Raw genomic sequence first — 22,203 nt, 5'->3', positions numbered from 1 at the left:
TTATAATCTGCATAATAATTCATATTTTTGGGTGCTGCGGGATTATTTTCCTGCTGTAGTGAACTGGCTCAAATTAAGATCTTACATCTGTGTTCATGCATGTGGGATGAGACCGAAAAATTCCTCAATGCTGAAAGTTTCTTTCCCTTTAGGTGGTGAACGTGCTGAATGACCTGTACACGTACTTTGACAATATCATCGACCACCACGATGTTTACAAGGTAGACCAACAATCCACAGATGTAGGATCTTAATTTGATCACTATTTTGTTGCTGAGAATGTTCCAGCAAAGCAGGAAATGCAAACTTGTAGTGTATTTGAGTTTTAAAAGGGCTTCTAAAGTTTGTATTTCCACTTTGAAATTTCAGACTTGATTTCCCCTAATGAAAAATGTATCAACCCCTACAAAAATGTCCATTAATTATAATCCGCATATTAATTCACATTTGCTGAAATTAAGATCCTACATCTATATTGCTTGTTATATGGTTTCCATGTGTTTGATGCCATTCCATAGCTCCGTTCCGGCCATTATTGGGAGCCGTTCTCCCCTCAGCAGCCTCCTGTGCTGTATAGATTGTAAATGTACTGTTCAATGTGTGTAATGTTGTATGCATGTAATATGTCTGTTTTGACCTTTTTACCCTGTAGGCCAGAGCGCTGAAGTCTAATTGTCATTTTGTGACAATAAAATTATCTTATCTCCTTGATCTGAGTGGGATCGACATGGACTACTGTCCCGTCAAAATGGATGACCTTTACCATCCTCTTTTTCAGGTGGAGACCATTGGCGACGCGTACATGGTGGTATCTGGCCTGCCCATTAGAAACGGGGACGACCATGCGAAGGAGATCGCCCGCATGTCTCTGGCAGTGGTGCGGGGCATGAGACAGTACAACAGTCCACACGTGCCCCAGCAGCAGCTCAAAGTCCGCATTGGACTCCATTCAGGTACAAAGCACATCCTAAACTAAGATAAGCTGTAGTCTTAAGGATAAGAAACACCCTAACGGATGTCGGCCAATCCGCAGTAGATCATCTGCTGAGTTTTTGATGAAGTGTGGCGATTTCATCATGTAGAATCGTTGGGAAATGAACAGGAAATGTTGTTTTGTGGTCAGAGGCGATAGGACAGCCAACCGCTTCGAACTGTTCGCCAGCACACCCTGTTTTGGCCTTTAAAAATCTGTCTCTCAGGTCCATGTGTGGCTGGTGTAGTGGGACTGAAGATGCCCCGGTTCTGTTTGTTCGGAGACACAGTTAACACTGCCTCGCGGATGGAGTCGCACGGCTCACGTAAGCTCACAGCACGACTTTCTATACTATCAAAAAATGTCTCCCTTCATTCGAAAGTCTACAAGGAAAATATGCAAATCACATACAAAATAAAGGCTTTTAGGAGTTAAAGCTGGAGGGCCTTCACTGCCTCGAATGAAATATATATATTTTATTGCCAAAAAAGGAATATCATTTTTATTTTATTGCCTTTCATCCAAAGTGCACCCTTCCTAATACTCTGATAATGAACCCTGTATGCTACAGTAAGAAGCACTCCTACTCCCACCAACCATTCTCTTCAGTATTCATTATGTCTCTGCTGTTCTCAAAGGTTCTTGAAACCGCGGCATTCCGAATTGGTGCTTTTGCCAAAATCAAAACCTAACATTCCGTGTAGAGGGTCGGCACTCCAAAAAGAGAGTGGTTATTTGATGATATTAATTCATTTCAAAGGCGACAAGAGTAAAACAAACATTTTGGCTGTAAGGTCATCGTCAGTGTTTGTGAAAGTGTTTTTATTGTCCTCTTCAGCATTGAAGATCCATGTGAGCAGCTCCACTAAAGCTCTTCTGGACACATTTAGGACGTTCCGCTGTGAGCTGAGAGGAGACATCCACATGAAGGTACAGGAGCTCTTTACACACATAAATATCATAGAGGGACACCCTTCACTTTACACACCCACAACATCCTGCCTCTAAACCACCATCTCTGACATCAGCTAAATGAAATCATGGTTTCAAAAAGAATGGGTTGTCTTTTTAGGTTGTGACTTGTGAGCATAAAGACACATTTCCTGTGAGTTAATGGACATTAAAGTACATCTTATCGTACCTTATCTTATATCATTAGTGATATAACCAGGGGTCGTGTCCAAGTGAGGGGAGACGATTCTAAAAGCTCTGATGTAATAACCTGATACAAATATGTTTCCCCTATAGCTTGGTGAGATGGCTTTAGGTATATGCACTGGTTCAGGCTAACAAAGCATATACAAGTAGACCAATTTCGCTAGGACTTTGCAGATCATTCTGTAGATGGAGAAGAAGATAAATCCAAATGAAACAAATGGGTTACTGCTTTTTGTATGACCCCTATCTCCTCTCATTTGTATCTACTTAAGGAGGATACACAAAAGCATACAAAGCATGCAACATGTTTGTGAAGTAGCGGCCATTTTAGTTGATTGGCCACAGCTGGGGCATGGGATAAAAATAAGTTTGGCTGCTTTTGACAGCTTTTTATATTGAAGGCAATTTGGAAGTTTGTCCACTAAAAATGTTCCCTCTCTTTGTTTTATTGCAGGGGAAGGGGCTTGTGAGGACATTCTGGCTTTTGGGAGAAGACCAATGAAAATGTTATGTTTTCAGTAATTTGATTTGGTCCGTCTCTCAGGAGTAAAGATCAAATCTTTAAAAAAAAAAAAAAATCTGATATACAGTTGATGTCGGAAGTTTACGTACACTTAGGTTGGAGTCATTAAAACTCGTTATTCAACCACTCCACAAATGTCTTGTTAACAAACTGTAGTTTTGGCAAGTCGGTTAGGACATCTACTTTGTGCATGACACAAGTCATTTTTCCAACAAATGTTCACAAACAGATTATTTCACTTATAATTCACTGTATCACAATTCCAGTGGGCCAGAAGTTTACATACACTAAGTTGACTGTGCCTTTAAACAGCTTGTAAAATTCCAGAAAATTATGTCATGGCTTTAGAAGCTTCTGATTGGCCAATTTGAGTCAATTGGAGATGTACCTGTGGATGTATTTCAAGGCCTACCTTCAAACTCAGTGCCTCTGCTTGACATCATGGGAAAATCAAAGAAATCAGCCAAGACCTCAGAAAAAAATTGTAGACCTCCACAAGTCTGGTTCATCCTTGGGAGCAATTTCCAAACGCCTGAAGGTACCACATTCATCTGTACAAACAATAGTACGCAAGTATAAACACCATGGGACCAAGCAGCCGTCATACCGTTCTGCCTCCTAGATATGAACGTACTTTGGTGCGAAAAGTGCAAGTCAATCCCAGAACAACAGAAAAGGACCTTGTGAAGATGCTGGAGGTAACAGGTACAAAAGTATCTATTTCCTCAGTAATACAAGTCCTATATCAACATAACCTGAAAGGCCGCTCAGCAACGAAGAAGCCACTGCTCCAAAACCTCCATAAAAAAGCCAGACTACGGTTTGCAACTGCACATGGGGACAAAGATTGCACTTTTTGGAGAAATGTCCTCTGGTCTGATGAAACAAAATTAGAACTGTTTGGCCATAATGAGCATCATCATGTTTGGAGAAAAAAGAGGGAGGCTTGCAAGCCGAAGAACACCATCCCAACCGTGAATCACGGGGGTGGCAGCATCATGTTTTGGGGGTGCTTTGCTGCAGGAGGGACTGGTGCACTTCACAAAATAAATGGCACAATGACGAAGGAAAATTATGTGGATATATTGAAGCAACATCTCCAGACATCAGTCAGGAAGTTAATGCTTGGTCGCAAATGGGTCTTCCAAATGGACAATGACCCCAAGCATACTTCCAAAGTTGTAGCAAAATGGCTTAAGGACAACAAAGTCAAGGTATTGGATTGGCCATCACAAAGCCCTGACCTCAATCCTATAGAAAATATGTGGGTAGAACTGAAAAAGCGTGTGTGAGCAAGGAGGCCTACAAACCTGACTCAGTTACACCAGCTCTGTCAGGAGGAATGGGCCAAAATTCACCCAACTTATTGTAGGAATCTTGTGGAAGGCTACCTGAAACGTTTTTGACCCAAGTTAAACAATTTAAAGGGAATGCTACCAAATACCAATTGAGTGTATGCAAACTTCTGACCCACTGGGAATGTGATGAAAGAAATAAAAGCTGAAATAAATCATTCTCTCTACTATTATTCTGACATTTCACATTCTTAAAATACAATGGTGAACCTAAACAGGGAATTTTTAACTAAATGTCAGGAATTGTGAAAAACTGAGTTTAAATGTATTTGGCTAAGGTGTATGTAAACTTCCGACTTCAACTGTGTTTGTATGTACTGCAGCTTATTTCCATACATTTTTTTTGTGGTTGCAATCTGTAGTTTGAGTGCAATGTCAAGGATCACTGAGCAAATGCTTATTCTTTGAAAAACAGACGTAATATCAACGCTATCACCATTCCGACTCTTGGATGTTGTGTAATGTACAGCATTTTCTCTACCTTTTATGTTTTTTTGTATGGCTTCTTATTTATTGCTTTACCTTTAAAGAGCCAGCTCTATTCACTAGACTTGTTATATATTTCAACATTATTTTATATACAGTATATCTTTTTCAAATCTTATGTAATCACCCCCAAAAAAATCACAATATATATATATATATATTGTTTCACAAATGATTGATGTGTGAGACTCTAGTAGAGTGGAACATATCTGCCATGTTATGTGAGCCACTACATTTCTCACAACATTTCTTTGTTAAGAACCAATTTGAATAGATTACGCAACTAATGAAGCTCTTTTATTGAGCAGTGATAATGGTAATTTCACTCTGTACCAGAGAGATAAGCTAGTTCAGCTTAGTTCACTTCCTAAACGGGTGCAGCCTGTGTCAGCACATTTTAATGGGAAACATTGTTTATCATTGTTTTGACTCAGTGACAGATCGTTTAAGGAGAGATTAATCGTTAGGGCTAAATTAGACTTGACAATAACAGGCCATTCAGGCCATTGACCGAAAGCACAGACACACACACGCACACTCACTCCCCTACTCTTCTATCAAGTACCTACCTAGGACCAGCTTGATTATTAGGGCCACCGCTAAAAGCTCTGGAGAGTGCAGTCCCTTAATTATCGCCTTGAAATGGCTTTGAAGATTGGATCTTAATGTTGCTTCAAATTACAGTTGTTGAAATGAACTTCGTTTGATGCAACATTCTTCTCTCTTGGCCTTCGCTGCTGGTTTCTATGCGGCAAAACAAAATAAAGGACTTTGGTCCTGTCCCATGTTATTTTGGTTTCTGTCAACGGGTTTCATCTGACCATGCATCACCTTTCAAGACTCGTGATTTCCCAGGAAACGAGTAACCGACAACTAAATGAATCAATTTATTAAAGAAGATCAAGGAGAAATTTAAACTGATCAGCCAGGAGGTTTTGAGCTTGCCAATAGTTAGAGAGTGCATACAGGGAAAACAACAATTAGAAATGGCATTCACTGTTCAGTTGTACACTAGATTTGGCTTGCGTTTTGGATAGCAGCCGGATGCTACATTGAATACTATGGCAAGTTAAGATCATGAAAGCTACTATGTGACGTCCATAGACCATTTCTAAAGGGAAAATGACTCGTAAACTTTTACTTCCTGGTCCTCCTTCCTGTGATTGCCTTCCCTGAAATGGGCCGCTTTCCAAATGGCACCCTATTACCTCAGCCTATAAATTGTAAGCACTATGTAAGGAATCAAAAGTAGTGCACTATATAGGGAATATAGTGCTGTTTGGAACACAGACATAGTCCTACTGATGCAACTAAACTCCTAAGTCAGCGTTTCCAAAACTAGGTCCTGGGTACCCCAAGGGGTGCACCTTTTAGTGAGGGAGGAGGGACAAAAGAGAGACAGATAAAGGTTAAAACCCTTACAAAAATGACTCATAACAGATGGCTTTAAAGGTTGCTCTGCATGCTTGAAGATTGTCCATTGAAAAGGTGATCCTAGTGTGTCATAGTTTAAGGTTCTTTTATTGATCTAAAATGCCAGGCTTTGTATTTCTTAAAGCACTACGTTCACCCTCAGTGTGACTATTTAAAGGTGGCCCACTTGGACAGTTTTCTTTCTTGTCTACTGTTACGGTCTAGTCTGGTCAGGTCTCAAACCTTTATTAAGCAGTTCCCAAAAATATTTTTGATAAATGTTTTATTTAACATGAACCTTTAGTAAACTTTTACCCCCCTTTAATGTGTGTTTTTTGATGTGTGTTCTTCAGAATATATACAGTATGTTAATAGGGAACATTATTGCACCAGCTATTGTTGTTTAGAGATGAGGACCAGTCTTCTGCTATCCTTGATTCAATACAGGTTTTTAGTCTGTGGAGTTGACATTTCATACGCATTAGGTGTCGGGTGGTACAGTACATCTAGTGCTTCCGAAATGGCACATTATTCCCTACATATCCATAGGGCTCTGGTCAAAAGTAGTGCACCATGTAGTGAATAGGGTGCCATTTGGGACACAGCCCCAATAAAACTATTAATAATAAGTACATGGGAGACCTTTAGCAGTTAGGAAATGTGTCACATTTTGTATGATGGGATATTATGGAAGTGTATCAAAGGAACGACTGCGGCTTAGTCTGCATGCAGCACTGTATTAAAAGATTGCGTTTTAATACACACATGTCTTATTTGAAAGCATCCCGACTTCGTTTAAAGGAACGCAGATGAGGATGAATTGAGCCCTAATATACAAACTCATGAATATTGAATTGGTCTCCATAGCAATAGCAGTGAAATAGGATATGAAGTATAATTATGCACAGGGCTGAGATAGGTTTGACAAGCCTCACAAGACTCGTGTGAAGTCTTGCCTCTTCTGCCAACTTTTGTCTGCAGCGTCCGAGCGGTTTGGGCTACACGCTAATATGACCCCTCTGTCGGAGCCAGTCTGAGACGCTCACGAACATGATGGTGTTCTCCACAACCCTCACAAGACTCGTCTGAAGGTCCCAATACCAGTAAAAAAAAATATGAAAGCATGTATGGAGATAGTTTAGTGCCTAAAATAATGAGATAAATAATCTTTATATTTGTCATATCTCTCAGATATAGGACAGACACTCCAGAACAAACTTCATTTCGATTTTTGATGGGAATTATCTGTTGTTCCATGTAGTTGTCGTGATGTGATTAATGTGACAATGGCTATTTTATCAAATCAATGAACTATGTTTAATTATTACATGATTCAATTAATAATGTAACAATTAACTCATTAGTAACTTGGGGCACCACCGAAAAAGTTTGTTTAATGTGTTACCGTTTCTCGAATTAACTAAAGAATATATCGATGCCATCCATACTTATTTCCCTCATTAAAATGCAAATCAACTTCTAAATTTTTTTACATGCATTTTTCAGGATTTTTTTTGAGTTATTCTGTCTCTCACTGTTCAAATAAACCTACCATTAAAATTATAGACTGATAATTTCTTTGTCAGTGGGCAAACATACAAAATCAAATACTTTTTCCCCCTCACTGTACATGTGGAAGCTATGCTCATGAAAAATGAACATGAAATACCATTCATTCGAAAGGAAATGCAACACACATTTACTCTTGTATTCCTTTGTCATCTCTCTGTTGAAACCACTCGTCCGTCTGTGGTGAGTAGTTCGATGTAAGTCTCTGGTTGTCCACCAGAGGTCACAATATTCTCAGTTGTAGTAGTTCATTACACTACTACACTAGATCCTTAAAGGTACACACGCGGTTAAACAGCTGCAGACTGAAGGTTCCGATGTAGTCTTTATCTTCTTCACTCGAGAGTTTGAGTCTTACCATTTTCTGGTCTGGTAGTTTTAAACGCATTTCAACGTATTCAGCTCACACTGCACATATACTGGTCTTGATGTTTTAAACAATTTTAACGTGTAGCCACCACTCCACGCTTTCTGGTCTAGTAGTTTTAAACCATTTCAACGTGTAGCCACCGCTCCATGCTTTCTGTTCTAATGAACATTTTGTTAGCAGTCATTTTATGCACTCACCTTGAAAGACTGTTCCATCACGTTGTCACAATGCCTCACGTGGGCGTGGTCACTGACTGGGCAAAAGCTTACATGAAAAACAATTATGCTCTAGAAGGCTAAAATCACATTTAATGTTCACACAAATTTAATATTTAATCACAAGTTTTACAACATTTAGATGTAAATCAGATATCTGGGATGTATACAGTTGTAGAGTTACAGTTATTTAGTTATACCGTCGTAATGATATCACAAAACAAACTTTTGACAGGATTTATTTTTTGGAATGGTTGGTGGGGATACAGATGTTTGGATTTGAAAACTTTTGAGGTTTGAGATTTTGGCAATAGTCTCTCTCTACATACAAAGGATTTTTGACTTATCCATACTGCAGTGCAAGAGAGAGAAAGTTTACTACCGGTCGTTGAAGTCAAAGAACCGGCCCCACTCCCCCTCTTCCTCTCTGGTGGGAGAGTGAGGGGGCTATCTTTGATCCTCACCTAGGAGCGAGAGTCATGGCATAGTGAATCTGTTATTCAATGTGTTTCTATTGGCGAATAACAGAAATGCCAAATTACATTTTTCATCCAATAATTTTTTTATATATATATATTTTTGATACCTGAATTCAAATTCAAATATCTAAATGATTTTAACATTTAACATTTAAGTCATTTAGCAGACGCTCTTATCCAGAGCGACTTACAAATTGGTGCATTCACCTTATGACCTCCAGTGGAACAGTAGTGCATCTAAATCTTTTCAGGGGGAGGGGGGGGTGAGAGGGATTACTTTATCCTATCCTAGGTATTCCTTAAAGAGGTGGGGTTTCAGGTGTCTCCGGAAGGTGGTGATTGACTCCGCTGTCCTGGCGTCGTGAGGGAGTTTGTTCCACCATTGGGGGGCCAGAGCAGCGAACAGTTTTGACTGGGCTGAGCGGGAACTGTACTTCCTCAGTGGTAGGGAGGCGAGCAGGCCAGAGGTGGATGAACGCAGTGCCCTTGATTGGGTGTAGGGCCTGATCAGAGCCTGAGGTACTGAGGTGCCGTCCCCTCACAGCCCGTAGGCAAGCACCATGGTCTTGTCTCAACTGGAAGCCAGTGGAGGGAGCGGAGGAGCGGGGTGACGGAGAGAACTTGGGAAGGTTGAACACCAGACGGGCTGCGTTCTGGATGAGTTGTAGGGTTTAATGGCACAGGCAGGGAGCCCAGCCAACAGCGAGTTGCAGTAATCCAGACGGGAGATGACAAGTGCCTGGATTAGGACCTGCGCCGCTTCCTGTGTGAGGCAGGGTCGTTTTCTGCGGATGTTGTAGAGCATGAACCTACAGGAACGGGCCACCGCCTTGATGTTAGTTGAGAACGACAGGGTGTTGTCCAGGATCACGCCAAGGTTCTTAGCGCTCTGGGAGGAGGACACAATGGAGTTGTCAACCGTGATGGCGAGATCATGGAACGGGCAGTCCTTCCCCGGGAGGAAGAGCAGCTCCGTCTTGCCGAGGTTCAGCTTGAGGTGGTGATCCGTCATCCACACGGATATGTCTGCCAGACATGCAGAGATGCGATTCGCCACCTGGTCATCAGAAGGGGGAAAGGAGAAGATTAATTGTGTGTCGTCTGCATAGCAATGATAGGAGAGACCATGTGAGGTTATGACAGAGCCAAGTGACTTGGTGTATAGCGAGAATAGGAGAGGGCCTAGAACAGAGCCCTGGGGGACACCAGTGGTGAGAGCACGTGGTGGGAGACGGATTCTCGCCACGCCACCTGGTAGGAGCGACCTGTCAGGTAGGACGCAACAAGCGTGGGCCGCGCCGGGAGATGCCCAACTCGGAGAGGGTGGAGAGGAGGATCTGATGGTTCACAGTATCGAAGGCAGCCGATAGGTCTAGAAGGATGAGAGCAGAGGAGAGAGAGTTAGCTTTAGCAGTGCGGAGCGCTCCGTGATACAGAGAAGAGCAGTCTCAGTTGAATGACTAGTCTTGAAACCTGACTGATTTGGATCAAGAAGGTCATTCTGAGAGAGATAGCGGGAGAGCTGGCCAAGGACGGCATGTTCAAGAGTTTTGGAGAGAAAAGAAAGAAGGGATACTGGTCTGTAGTTGTTGACATCGGAGGGATCGAGTGTAGGTTTTTTCAGAAGGGGTGCAACTCTCGCTCTCTTGAAGACGGAAGGGACGTAGCCAGCGGTCAGGGATGAGTTGATGAGCGAGGTGAGGTAAGGGAGGAGGTCTCCGGAAATGGTCTGGAGAAGAGAGGAGGGGATAGGGTCAAGCCTATGGTATGACCGTCTTAAAACAATTCCATGTGTTAGTCTGGGTCACAGTGCCCTGGCCCTGCCCAGAGTAACAGTCAGAGACAATTAGACCTGGATTCAAATTGTACTTGTTTTCTTTCATGAGAGTTTGATTGAAAGTCCCTTCCCATCCTGCACTCTAGGCAGTTTCAATCAAATATTCAAAGTGTTTAGAAGAAAACAGATACTATTTGATCGCAGGTCTGGAGCGAGCCATCCAACTCCACTGTAAGCCATCAATCTCTTGTGGCAGACAACTGATAGCCCTTTAACATTAAGAGGTACTTTTGGGGCAGTTTTTTGGGGATAAGGGTTGAGAGGATTTTGTCATTTGCCGTGAGTGTTTTTTCTGGGACTCACAGAAACAATTAGGTGCCATTGTTGTGAGAAAGGGACACAAATAAACAATAGAGCATATAAGTATTGAGGGACACAAATAAACAATAGAGCATATAAGTCTTTTAGCCAAAGCAAGATAAGGTTACTTGAGCATGGTTTACTCCACCGACTCGCCTCTGTTACATCAGTTGCACATTGACAACATTAAAACATATTCTGCCCCACCATAACCCTCATGCTGCCTCTTCCTATAATAGTATGCGTGATCATGTTCTCGATTAAACAGCCAGGCCAATTAAAGCCCCTTGAGTGAGCATAACAAATCGCCCAAGAATCCAACCACGTCCTTCCTATTCAAAAGCAACAGATGTGCCCGCCGACCGTCGCTCCTCTCTTCCTCACCTTTCCTCTCCTCTCCGCTGCAGAGGGAAACACTCACATTACACATATGAATGACTGGTCTGAAAAAACACTAGTTGGGCAAGCGAACAAGGCCTTTTTATCCCTGCTTAATTAAAAAAACTCCCAGCATGGTTAATTAATTAAAATACATCCGCCATGCTACACTTGAGACAGAAAGTGGTCCCCATCCCTGGCTGAGCTAGAGAACCCAGGTATGTAGAATAGGGGTGGGGAAATTGGCTCCACTTTAATGCATTACTGGGGAGATGAAAGAAGAGCGTGAGAGCCAGGGTGCGTACCAAAGGCACCCTATTCCCTAAATAGTGCACTGCTTTTGACCCGGGCCGTAGTCAAAGGTAGTGCACTATATAGATATTAGGGTGCTATTTGGAACACAGTCCTTGTCTAGTGGTTGGAGGACAGTAGGGATGGTAGGTACCTATCAGATGCTCAGGTAGTCACCCACTATGCACTTATGCTCATGTAACAGGGTGGTTTGGAACCACACTCAAGTGAAGAGTAACCTTGCCTGAGACCTGAAGACTTGCATTGGCTCCCAGAGTTAATGCCTTGGCTTTATCTCTGCGGGCTAATATAGTCTTGTGGGTAGTAGTCTTGCACAGTATGTGAGTCGTTCCTATCCTCTGGTAGAATCAAGCTGATAGAGTCATGGATGTAGCAAAGGTGTCTTTAACAGAGGGATGAAAGTGAGAGACAAGTGTCAGTATTAGCATCACAATGCCCAACCCTGCCTTTCCCCGAGACCACCTCCCTTTTTGTTACCCATCCACCCTTTTGTGTATGATGACAGGGGACTGTCTTAGTTTACCTTGATTAGTGCCTTTCATTAGAGCGATACACACCTCCGCATCTCCTCATCCCTTCATCATGATGAGAGATGAGCGATAAGAAAGGAACCAGACTCGTTGTCCTGTGATGTGAAATGAGGACGGACGACCAACTGTCTCAATCACAGGTGAGTACTATCGTTCCTTAATGTGCTTTCACGCTTTTCCTGTTTTCTTAAAAAAGGTGTTTTTGCCAGGCATTCTTTTGTAGATAAAACATTTTCACATCAAGAGTTGGATGAATTGGAATTCGTCTCTATTGACTACAGATGGTATCTTGAATAATTTGACTCAATTTTGAGTGCAGATGAAAATTAGCCGGCTGGTTAAATCCGGCAAATTCAAATACATTTGGATGAATGTGCAAAGTTACAGTTTACAGCTTTATTATACGTTTGATAACAATATCAGTAGCTCTTTAGTAAACAATTTTTCACATTGGTTAGACATGTTGTGTTATGTGTGCTTTGCCATTGTCTTGCTTAGGTTCACTGTCTTTTTCTCACTGTGGCATAACATGCCGTTTTTGAGCAGTGACAATATTATTTTCTACATTGCAAATTTAGTCCAGTCCCAGTTTATATCAGTATCAGTTTCCAAATTTCCACAATTAAATCCACAATCCACAGCCATACATGTGAATTGACCCCTGGTGAACATCTAGCATTTTTAATCTGTGATAAATCTGTCAGCACTGAAAGTAATAAAACTCATATAAACCGGCCAGGAGTCAAATTAGGATTCATTTGAATGAATAATTAGCAATTATTACTAAACTCACATGCTACCCTTCTGACAAAGATATCAAGTGATACTCTCAAAATGATAAATGATGGATTTACAGTAATGATAAATGTACTGCTAGACAATTTGGACCAACCCCTCACTTCCAATAGAAAGTGTTGTGAATCTGCTTACTTTAGATAATGCCATAGGAGGGCTCGTACAGAAATAACATGACTCAAAAGTGCAATAGGCTAACTCCACTCCGAGGTCTTTTTCACAAGGCACAAAACAGAAGAAACTCGGCTGAAATGGGAAGATACGTCTTCCGTTGCACAATCATTTGAAATGCTGCACCCTAATGAACAATCCCAACATACAATCCCTCTGCTTTTGAATGTGTGGATAGATTAAAAGGGATGAGAAGGAAACGATAAGTGTCAGTCATTAGTAATGATTAGATAAGAGGTAGAAGCTAAACAAATAGAGGACATCCAAAATCGATTAGAGTGGGGAGCTATGTGCTGTCCACTCCAATGGATTTTATTGAGCTTCATGCTATTATGGGTTTTATATAGACTAACTGTGTTGCACTCCTCTGGTCATGGAAAGTAAAATGTTTAATGTCGGTGGTTGTTAGCAACGTTGCATCAAATCCTCTCTGCAGTGATTCTCAAATGATGCAGATATATGGACACAACACTCTATAGACGGGAAGACCAGCCTGATCGCCACAGATAGACAGCGAGTTTGGAGTCTGGAAAGGTCTTGAGAACATCGATATAGGCCTTCTTCGGCACTCAACTCGTGGTGTTCGGAGCCGAAGAAGGATGCTTAGAACACTATACCGCCGCAGTTCACAAGCCGCGAGAATACTTGAATACTTAAATACTTGAAAGTAATAGTCCTAACCTTTTAACCACTCAGAATTTAATACCTACTGTAAACTTAACTCTTTGAGTTGTTTAGAATCAAGACGAATCTAAGTGCAGAATATATATATATATATATATATAGATTTGTTTGTGTATATGTATATAATGGTGTGTTTAGACAGTATGGACAGTATTTGAATAGAAAAGGTGTACAGCAGTAGTTATATAGGATGAGCCATGACTAGAATACAGTATACACATGATTAAGGTGACCAGTGTTCAATGACTCAGTTTCTGTTCTTATCCTGTAACCACACAAAATGAACGAGTCAAAAATAGATGTTCAATCCATATTACATCGAAAGTATGAGATCCTGTTGAGGAAGACAGGCTCTCTCTCTCTCTCTCTCCCTCACACACACGTTCTTCCAACCTCACAGAAAGACACGCACAAACACCCACACACATTCCCTGCTCCTGTGTTCTGATGTGTTCTGCCCTCCTCTCTTGACCACTCAGTAGTGGGCGCCGTGTTCTGTCTGTCTGTGTCTGTTCACACGCCCCCTTCTTAGAAGACCTTGTACTCATACTTAGCTTGTACTCATACTGTGTGTTGAAGGTGTTTGTGTGTGGGTTGGTGTGTGTGTGCGCACTGTGTGGAGTCTGTCTGTCTGTGAAGTTGGGAGAACATAACATATTTCTGTAATCACATCGACCGAGATCCATCGTGGCCCTTGATCCATTGAACCAATGTCCAAAACTCCCAAAACCCATCATGCACTGGAAAGAGCCAACACATCGAGTTTAATGGAGATTATTTTCAGAGAAGTCTAGTTGATTTCACCCACTGACTTACTGATTGAGATAAAACTTTCTGTAAATGTGGAGTCTGGGACAATCCAAATCGAACTGCTTGTCCCATTAATTGTCCCACAGACATTCTCTGTCTGCATAGTAAATGGCACCCTACACTCTTTATAGTGGTGTGGGGCCCTAGTCAAATGTGTGCACTATATAGGAAATATGTTGACATTTGAGACGAGACATTCTGTGTCAAGCCGAGAACTTTGATTAGATTCTGTTTCATTGCAGAGCCGATATAAGTAGGTTATGTGGAGTTGCTTGTTTTTAAGGATAAATAAGGAAAGGTGAGAACTATCTGATAGAATCACGTCAACTGTCATAAGATGAGAGGAATGGTGTTCCTTCCTGCTATTTGCTCTCTCGTAAAAGCGTGAATTCTGCCCATGAGAATTGATGACAACGATGACGACTAAGATGACCAGAATATGAATGACAGTGTTGTTGATGATAATGATGGTAGTAGTGGCAAGAATATTAACAAGTATCGTGACCGTGATAAAGATGATGACGATGACGAAGGCCTTTGTTTTGACATGTCAGTGTGACTGACAGGAGCAGGGGATATTGCTTCACTCGGCCCCCTTCCCTTTCCCCTCATTACAGCACTACAGTCCCTTTGGTGTTAATTAAAAAGCTATTCTTACTGAACCAGAACCGTTTCTCTATGCTTCCTCTGCTTTAGTCTCCCAAACAATGAACACCTCCAGCTGCTGCTTTCCTACCGCAGTCACTCGATGAGTTGCGTACCAAACGCCCATCTGAGTAATATTACGTTCACTGTGCATGATAATGCCTAGCAGATTAGACATTATCACTGCAACAGCAAAGCAGTGCTCACCCTGCTTTCAATCAGACCCTTTCAGGAGTATAGTGGACACATTAGAACAGTTTGTGGACAGATGCTATTCTAATATGGACACCATACTTGACCACTAACAAGCTAGTCTGCCAACCTGCCAGATAGGAAATCCCCAGAACACCCTGCAAGCATCAGTTATGTTCAGGAGAGAAAGGAGTATACTGCTTTGTGCCATGGTTAAAAGGGTCACCCAAAGGGTTCAGTTGAAAGGTGTAAAATGTTATGCCTGTCTATCTGTCACAGTGTGTGATTATGTTTCCTGCTGGACAGTTCCATTCCAACAGAACTGATGACAGCTGTATCCACAGGGGAATATTCTTGCAGGTTCCACTGGGGAAAAGGGAGCCCAGGGAAGGTCAAACAAAGTGCTTTCTTTTGCATTGTGCTTGACAGTTTTCCAAAATGGCCGCCTCCGAGTCTCACATAGGCATCATCCCAGCAAACATGACCCCATTGGCCCCATGTGGGTAGATGAGCAAGGTGAGCATGGGCTAGCACACACCAAGTCCACATCAGCCCAGCTCGAGCTAGCCCCCTGCAATCCAACACCAGCCCAACAGGGGCTAGCCCACACCAGCCCAACAGGGGCTAGCCCACACCAGCCCAACAGGGGCTAGCCCACACCAGCCCAATAGGGGCTAGCCCACACCAGCCCAACAGGGGCTAGCCCACACCAGCCCAACAGGGGCTAGCCCACACCAGCCCAACAGGGGATAGCCCACACCAGCCCAACAGGGGCTAGCCCACACCTACCCAACAGGGGCTAGCCCACACCAGCCCAACAGGGGCTAGCCCACACCAGCCCAACAGGGGATAGCCCACACCAGCCCAACAGGGGCTAGCCCACACCAGCCCAACAGGGGCTAGCCCACACCAGCCCAACAGGGGCTAGCCCACACCAAGCCCAGCTAAAGGCGGGAACTCTTTAGAATAATTGGTGGGGGTGGGTTGAACACAGTTCTTTTTGAGAGTGTCGTTCCAGTTTAAGTGTTCTGTTGTGTGACGGATACATTTTTAAAATTCTTGTACACTGCCCATGATGAAGTCATCTTACTTAAAAAAACTTAAGTGCATATGGTTAGAGTGGAGGACTAGCAACCGAGAGGTTGCAAGTTCAAATCCCTGAGCTGACAAGGTACAAATCTGTCGTTCTGTCCTGAACAGGCAGTTAACCCACTGTTCCTAGGCCGTCATTGAACATAAGAATTTGTTCTTAATTGACTTGCCTAGTTAAATAAAGGTAAAAAAAAAATATATATATATATATATATATATATGAGAAACTTAAAGGTAGACTCAGCAAAATGACTTTGCCACAAGCAGCACTGCAGATATTGAGATGAGTGAGATTCAAGACTTCGCTCTCTGTGCGTGTATCTGTCCATGTGCATGGGCTCGCTTCATGCTGTTCATACCGTGGTAGCCATGGCACCAAAACAGAAGAGAAGTTGTGCCTCGCGCTTTGACGCTCTTAGTTGTTGCGGAAAATGACCCACTGAATTGATGTATTTAATTAAGTTGTATAAAACAAAAAAGAATGAATAATTCCTATTAAATAGCAAAGGCGCATTACATCATGCCAGTGTGAGCATGTTTACTGGGATGTGTCTCGCTGTTTGATTGTTTCGAATAAGATTTGCCAACATCGTTCATTTGTCATTTCCTTTGTGCTGGGGAGGCTTATAGATGAGAGAGAGAGAGAGAGAGAGAGAGAGAGAGAGAGAGAGAGAGAGAGAGAGAGAGAGAGAGAGAGAGAGAGAGAGAGAGAGAGAGAGAGAGAGAGAGAGAGAGAGAGAGAAGAACTATTAGCTTCTTCTGCCAGGCTAAAAACACACAATTTAAGGTTTAACTATCGATGAAGTGCCTCGGAGAGGGATGGATTAAGCAGAACCAACATAATTCTGGGTGGTTTGTTTGTGTTGATAAGATTGTTTGAGCATACGGAATGCTCACAGGGGCAGTATTTTCTGTTTTGTCTGACCATACTGCTAAATCATGCCAAAACGTTCACATCATAGATGTTGTGTGTATTTTGACAGAACAAGACCAAGCCATGGATAATACCAGTTTGGGATGGCCCGAGGATCTGGATGGTGATGCCAACCTTTCTTCTCTCCATGGCAACCTGAAGAACTTCTGCGCTACGTCGTCGAGGCACCAGGCATCCCGGGTAATCCTGTATGCCTTCTTTACGGCAGGCATCTTGTGCACGGTGGTGGGCAACTTCCTGGTGGTCTTGGCCATCGCTTACTACAAGCAGCTGCAGTCGCCCACCAACTCGTTCGTCATGTCCTTGGCGGTGGCCGACTGCCTGGTGGGGTTGGTGGTCATGCCCTACAGCATGGTGCGTACCGTGGAGGGCTGCTGGCTCTTCGGCGCCCTCTTCTGCCGGGTCCACTCCAGCCTGGACGTCATGCTGTGCACCGCATCCATCTTCCACCTCAGCTGCATTGCCTTCGACCGCTACTATGCCGTGTGTAACCCCTTGGTCTACCACCTGAAAATGTCCCAGGGCCGGGTAGCCTTCCTGATCGTGGTCTGTTGGGCCGTCCCGTTATTCATCTCCTTCGGTCCCATCATGCTGGGCCTCCACAAGGCCGGGGTGAATATGGTGCCCATGCCGCCCGAGGACGCCTGCGTCTTCCTGGTCAACCGCGTCTACGCTGTCATGGCCTCCCTGGTGGCCTTCTACCTGCCCATGGGTGTCATGCTGGCGGCCTACTGGAAGATCTACAAGGCGGCCAAGCGGCAGGCCATGCAGATCAGCGCCATGGAGAGCCAGTTTTCGGCCGGGGTGGGCAAGGACTCCAGCAAGAAGCAGAGGCACCGCAACGCCATGAGGAGGGAGAGGAAGGCAGCTAAGACCCTGGGGATCATCATGGGGGTCTTTCTACTCTTCTGGCTTCCCTTCTTCACCGTCAATATCGTGGATCCCTTCATCGACTACAGCACAGCGGTGGAGGTGTGGGAGTTTTTCCTGTGGCTGGGGTACGTTAACTCGTCGCTTAACCCGTTCTTGTATGGGTTCTTCAATAGATCCTTCCGTAGGGCGTTCATGATGATTATGGGATGTCGGATATGTCTGTCGAGCTCCTCACCGGGTATGGACTTATCAAAAGAGAGCAACGAACGCAAGGTCAACCAATAGGAGACTAGAATTGTAACACTCCACACCTGGACGTGGCATCGACCTATCACACGCCAAGAAAGAGGGCAACGGGACACACAGACAACCAATAGGAGATTGGAGACTTTTAAAAATGCTTCAATACCGGCTAATTGTGTATAGGTAGAGGACAATTTAAGGGATGAAGTTGTTATTGTTATATTAGAGAGAATTAAGCCCCTGACTGATGAAGGAATTGACATTTAAAACAATCTGTGCATTTCTGAGGGACAAAACTGAAATAAACACAAGATTGAACTGCAAAACACTCAAATGACAGGGTGCAAATAAACATTGTATTTTGGTAGCAGTTATAGATAAAAAAAGAGAGAAAGAAAATACATTTAAGAAAGAAAGAAGTGAATTACTCTTCAGCAAATGTTGTTCTAGTTTGTAAATAAATACAATGTCTGGCTCTTCTTTTGTATTTCTGAAAACCTCAGCAATCCAAAATATATTGTCATGTCTGCTTGTCTGAATTGGTTACTCGATTAAGTGTTTGGGTTTTCTATGATGATTGACGTCATTATAATATATAATGATGAACATAACCAAGGTTATTGTAGTTTTGATATTTTCCTTGTATTTCTATTAGTTTTTTTATTTTTATTTTGAATTCAGTTTAGTTTCAGTTAGCTGAGGTGATTTGGTCAAGTGTGAAATGATCTATCTAGAAACAATTGATCCTTGACTGAACGCTCAACTTGATTATCATCCAAAAATAACTTTACAAATTAAAAAGATACACTTACAGTTTTACCACAGATTTCCACAGTAGTTTCTTTTGTGTAACACAGCTTTGGGCCGACCAGTTTTTTTTGGTTCCCTCCCAAGTTTCCATTAGCTCAAAAAACCTCAGTGGGAATCTGTGTTAAAATGTAAAATACTTTTGGGCTGATATGAAAGTAGAATTTCTGAAGTTTCCATATTGAACGCAGTGATTATCAACTTGTAGGCACAGCGTCTGTACAGTTGTACATGTAGGCCCCTCTGTGTTCAATTGTTCAAATTAGAACCCTATGGCTGTATATCCCTGGGTTCTTGAGAGCTAAGGTTAGGCGAAGTTTAAATTATAAAGTCAATCTTAATGTAACCTTGTCCCCAGGCTATTGCTCACAGCGCATATAAGCCTGGTACAATAACGATTCAAAGTTACCCTTAGTGGGGCTGACCAAAGAATTCTATGGGATTGACCTTGAGTAAAGTATTTGTCATCATCAAATCACACAACTGCGAGGCATGGCTTTGTGCTTGTGCTAGTGTACCGGGGAGGGCTAGGGGGAAAGTGTTGTGGGAGATGATTGGTTGCTAACGAAGGCCAAATTTGACATGTTGGTTCACCAGTCTCTTCGCACATTTGGGATTTATCTTAATGTGACTTGGATTTGAAAGGAATAGCGCCGAGACTGGTGCAAAAAATATGGTGATTTTCATATAAGAATAATTCAAGTTAGCCACCTAGAGGTTTTTTGATCCTTTAGTAGGTGATCGCTAGTGACAGTGATGCACAAGCTAGGCATTTTTGAAACATCGCCATCTCCTGGCCACAATAACCCGCCAGATTCAGTTGCTTGAAAATGATCAAAAAAGCTTGAAAACCCCATTTAGAGTTTTGGCCAAATTTGAACTAAAACTAAAAATAAACATAATTCATGCTGGGTTTTATTTTATTTTAAATCAAATGGGCTAGACAATCTGGACCCTCTTTTTCTAAAATTATCCGCAGCCATTGTTACAAACCCTATTACCAGTCTGTTCAACCTCTCTTTTGTATCGTCCGACATCCCTAAAGATTGGAAATCTGCCGCGGTCATCCCCCTCTTCAAAGGGGGTGACACTCGAGACACAAACTGTTACAGACCTATATCCATCCTGCCCTGCCTTTCTAAAGTCTTCGAAAGCCAAGTTAATAAACAGATCACTGATAATTTCGAATCCCACCGTACCTTCTTCGATGTGCAATCCGGTTTCCGAGCTGGTCACGGGTGCACCTCAGCCACGCTCAAGGTATTAAACGATAGCATAACCGCCATCGATAAAAGACAGTACTGTGCAGCCATCTTCATCGACCTGGCCAAGGCTTTCGACTCTGTCAATCACCGTATTCTTATCGGCAGACTCAACAGCCTTGGTTTCTCAAATTACTGCTTCGCCTGGTTCACCAACTACTTCTCAAATAGAGTTCAGTCTCTATGGCAGTCTCTATGGGGTACCACAGGGTTCAAACCTCGGGCCAACCCTTTTCTCTGAATATATAAACAATGCCGCTCTTGCTGCGGGTGATTCACTGATCCACCTCTACGCAGACTGCACCATTCGGTATACATCTGGCCCTTCTTTGGTCACTGTGTTAACAAACCTCCAACGAGTTTCAATGCCATACAACCCTCCTTCCATGGCCTCCAACTGCTCTTAAACGCTAGTAAAACTAAATGCATGCTTTTCAACCAATCGCTGCCCGCACCCGTCCGCCCTTCTAGCATCACTATTCTGGACGGTTCTGAGTTAGAATATGTGGAGATCTACAAATACCTAGGTGTCTGGCTAGACTGTAAACTCTCCTTCCAGACTCATATTAAACATCTCCAATCCAAAATGAAATCTAGAATCGGCTTCCTATTTCACAAAAAATCCTCCTTCACTCACGTCGCCAAACATATCCTCGTAAAACTGACTATCCTACCGATCCTCGACTTTGGCGATGTCATTTACAAAATAGCCTCCAACACTCTACTCAGTAAACTGGATGTAGTCTATCACAGTGCCATCCATTTTGTCAACATTGCCCCATATACCACCCACCACTGCGACCTGTATGCTCTCGTCGGCTGGCCCTCGCTACATATTCATCACCAGACCCACTGGCTCCTGGTCATCTTTCAGTCTTTGCTAGGTAAAGCTCTGCCTTATCTTAATTAGCTCACTGGTCACCATAACAACACCCACCCGTAGCACGCGCTCCAGCAGGTATATCTCACTGGTCATCCCCAAAGCCAATACCCACTTTGGCCACCTTTCCTTCCAGTTCTCTGCTGCCAATGACTGGAACGAATTGCAAAAATTGCTTATGTTGACTTATATCTCCCTCACTAACTTTAAACATCAGCTATCTGAGCAGCTAACCGATCGCTGCAGCCCATCTGTAAATAGCCATTCCAATCTACATACCTCATCCCCATATTGTTTTTATGAACTTTTTTGCTCTTTTGCACACCAGTATTTCTACTTGCACATCATCATCTGCACATCTATCACTCCAGTGTTAATTATCTGAATTGTAATTACTTCGCTACTATGGCCTATTTATTGCCTTACCTCCTCACGCCATTTGCACACACTGTATATAGACTTTTTTTCTATTGTGTTATTGACTGTACATTTGTTTATTCCATGTGTAACTCTGTGTTGTTTTTTTTGTCTCGCACTGCTTTGCTTTATCTTGGACAGGTTGCAGTTGTAAATGAGAACTTGTTCTCAACTGGCCTACCTGGTTAAATGAAGGTGAAATAAAAAATATATTTAAAAAATGTTTGTTTTGGAGTCAAAGATAATAGTATAGTATAGTTTTAGTTTTTCAAAGAGGTTTGTTAATTATTTTATTTCAGTTTACTAAGTATTTTTTTCATGATTGGTTTTCGTTTCAGTTTTTGTTTACTATAATAACCTTGTACACAACTCTGATGAAAGTTTTAATAATCTTATATAGTCACCTTATAATGAGGATACTGTCCACACTCTGTTTGCATAGAGTTCTTCTCACTACCGACTATCGTGTTGATTAGAGAAGAGAGAAGTACACAGAAGTA

The 22,203-nt window shown here is 42.6% G+C and overlaps 2 protein-coding genes across 2 annotated transcripts in view; both read left to right on the top strand.

The window, feature by feature from the left end:
- The window catches only part of si:dkey-37g12.1 (atrial natriuretic peptide receptor 1), a 36,518-nt gene extending 31,959 nt beyond the window's left edge, over positions 1-4,559 (top strand). Inside the window, exons 23-27 of the mRNA XM_029673473.2 lie at positions 153-221; positions 779-953; positions 1,200-1,298; positions 1,812-1,903; positions 2,586-4,559. Of these exons, the coding sequence (XP_029529333.2) occupies positions 153-221; positions 779-953; positions 1,200-1,298; positions 1,812-1,903; positions 2,586-2,633 (483 nt within the window). The 3' untranslated portion in view covers positions 2,634-4,559. The remainder of the gene's footprint in view (positions 1-152; positions 222-778; positions 954-1,199; positions 1,299-1,811; positions 1,904-2,585) is intronic.
- A 12,692-nt stretch (positions 4,560-17,251) lies between these two features.
- Positions 17,252-18,444, top strand: LOC115137527 (5-hydroxytryptamine receptor 4-like). Its single transcript, XM_065024138.1, has one exon. The coding sequence runs from the start codon at positions 17,285-17,287 to the stop codon at positions 18,377-18,379; it is 1,095 nt and encodes a 364-aa protein (XP_064880210.1). The 5' UTR covers positions 17,252-17,284; the 3' UTR covers positions 18,380-18,444.
- Positions 18,445-22,203: the final 3,759 nt, after the last annotated feature.

Source organism: Oncorhynchus nerka, linkage group LG11 (assembly GCF_034236695.1).
Source record: "Oncorhynchus nerka isolate Pitt River linkage group LG11, Oner_Uvic_2.0, whole genome shotgun sequence".
Taxonomy (NCBI): Eukaryota; Metazoa; Chordata; class Actinopteri; order Salmoniformes; family Salmonidae; genus Oncorhynchus; species Oncorhynchus nerka.
This window is presented reverse-complemented; position numbering and strand designations above follow the sequence as displayed.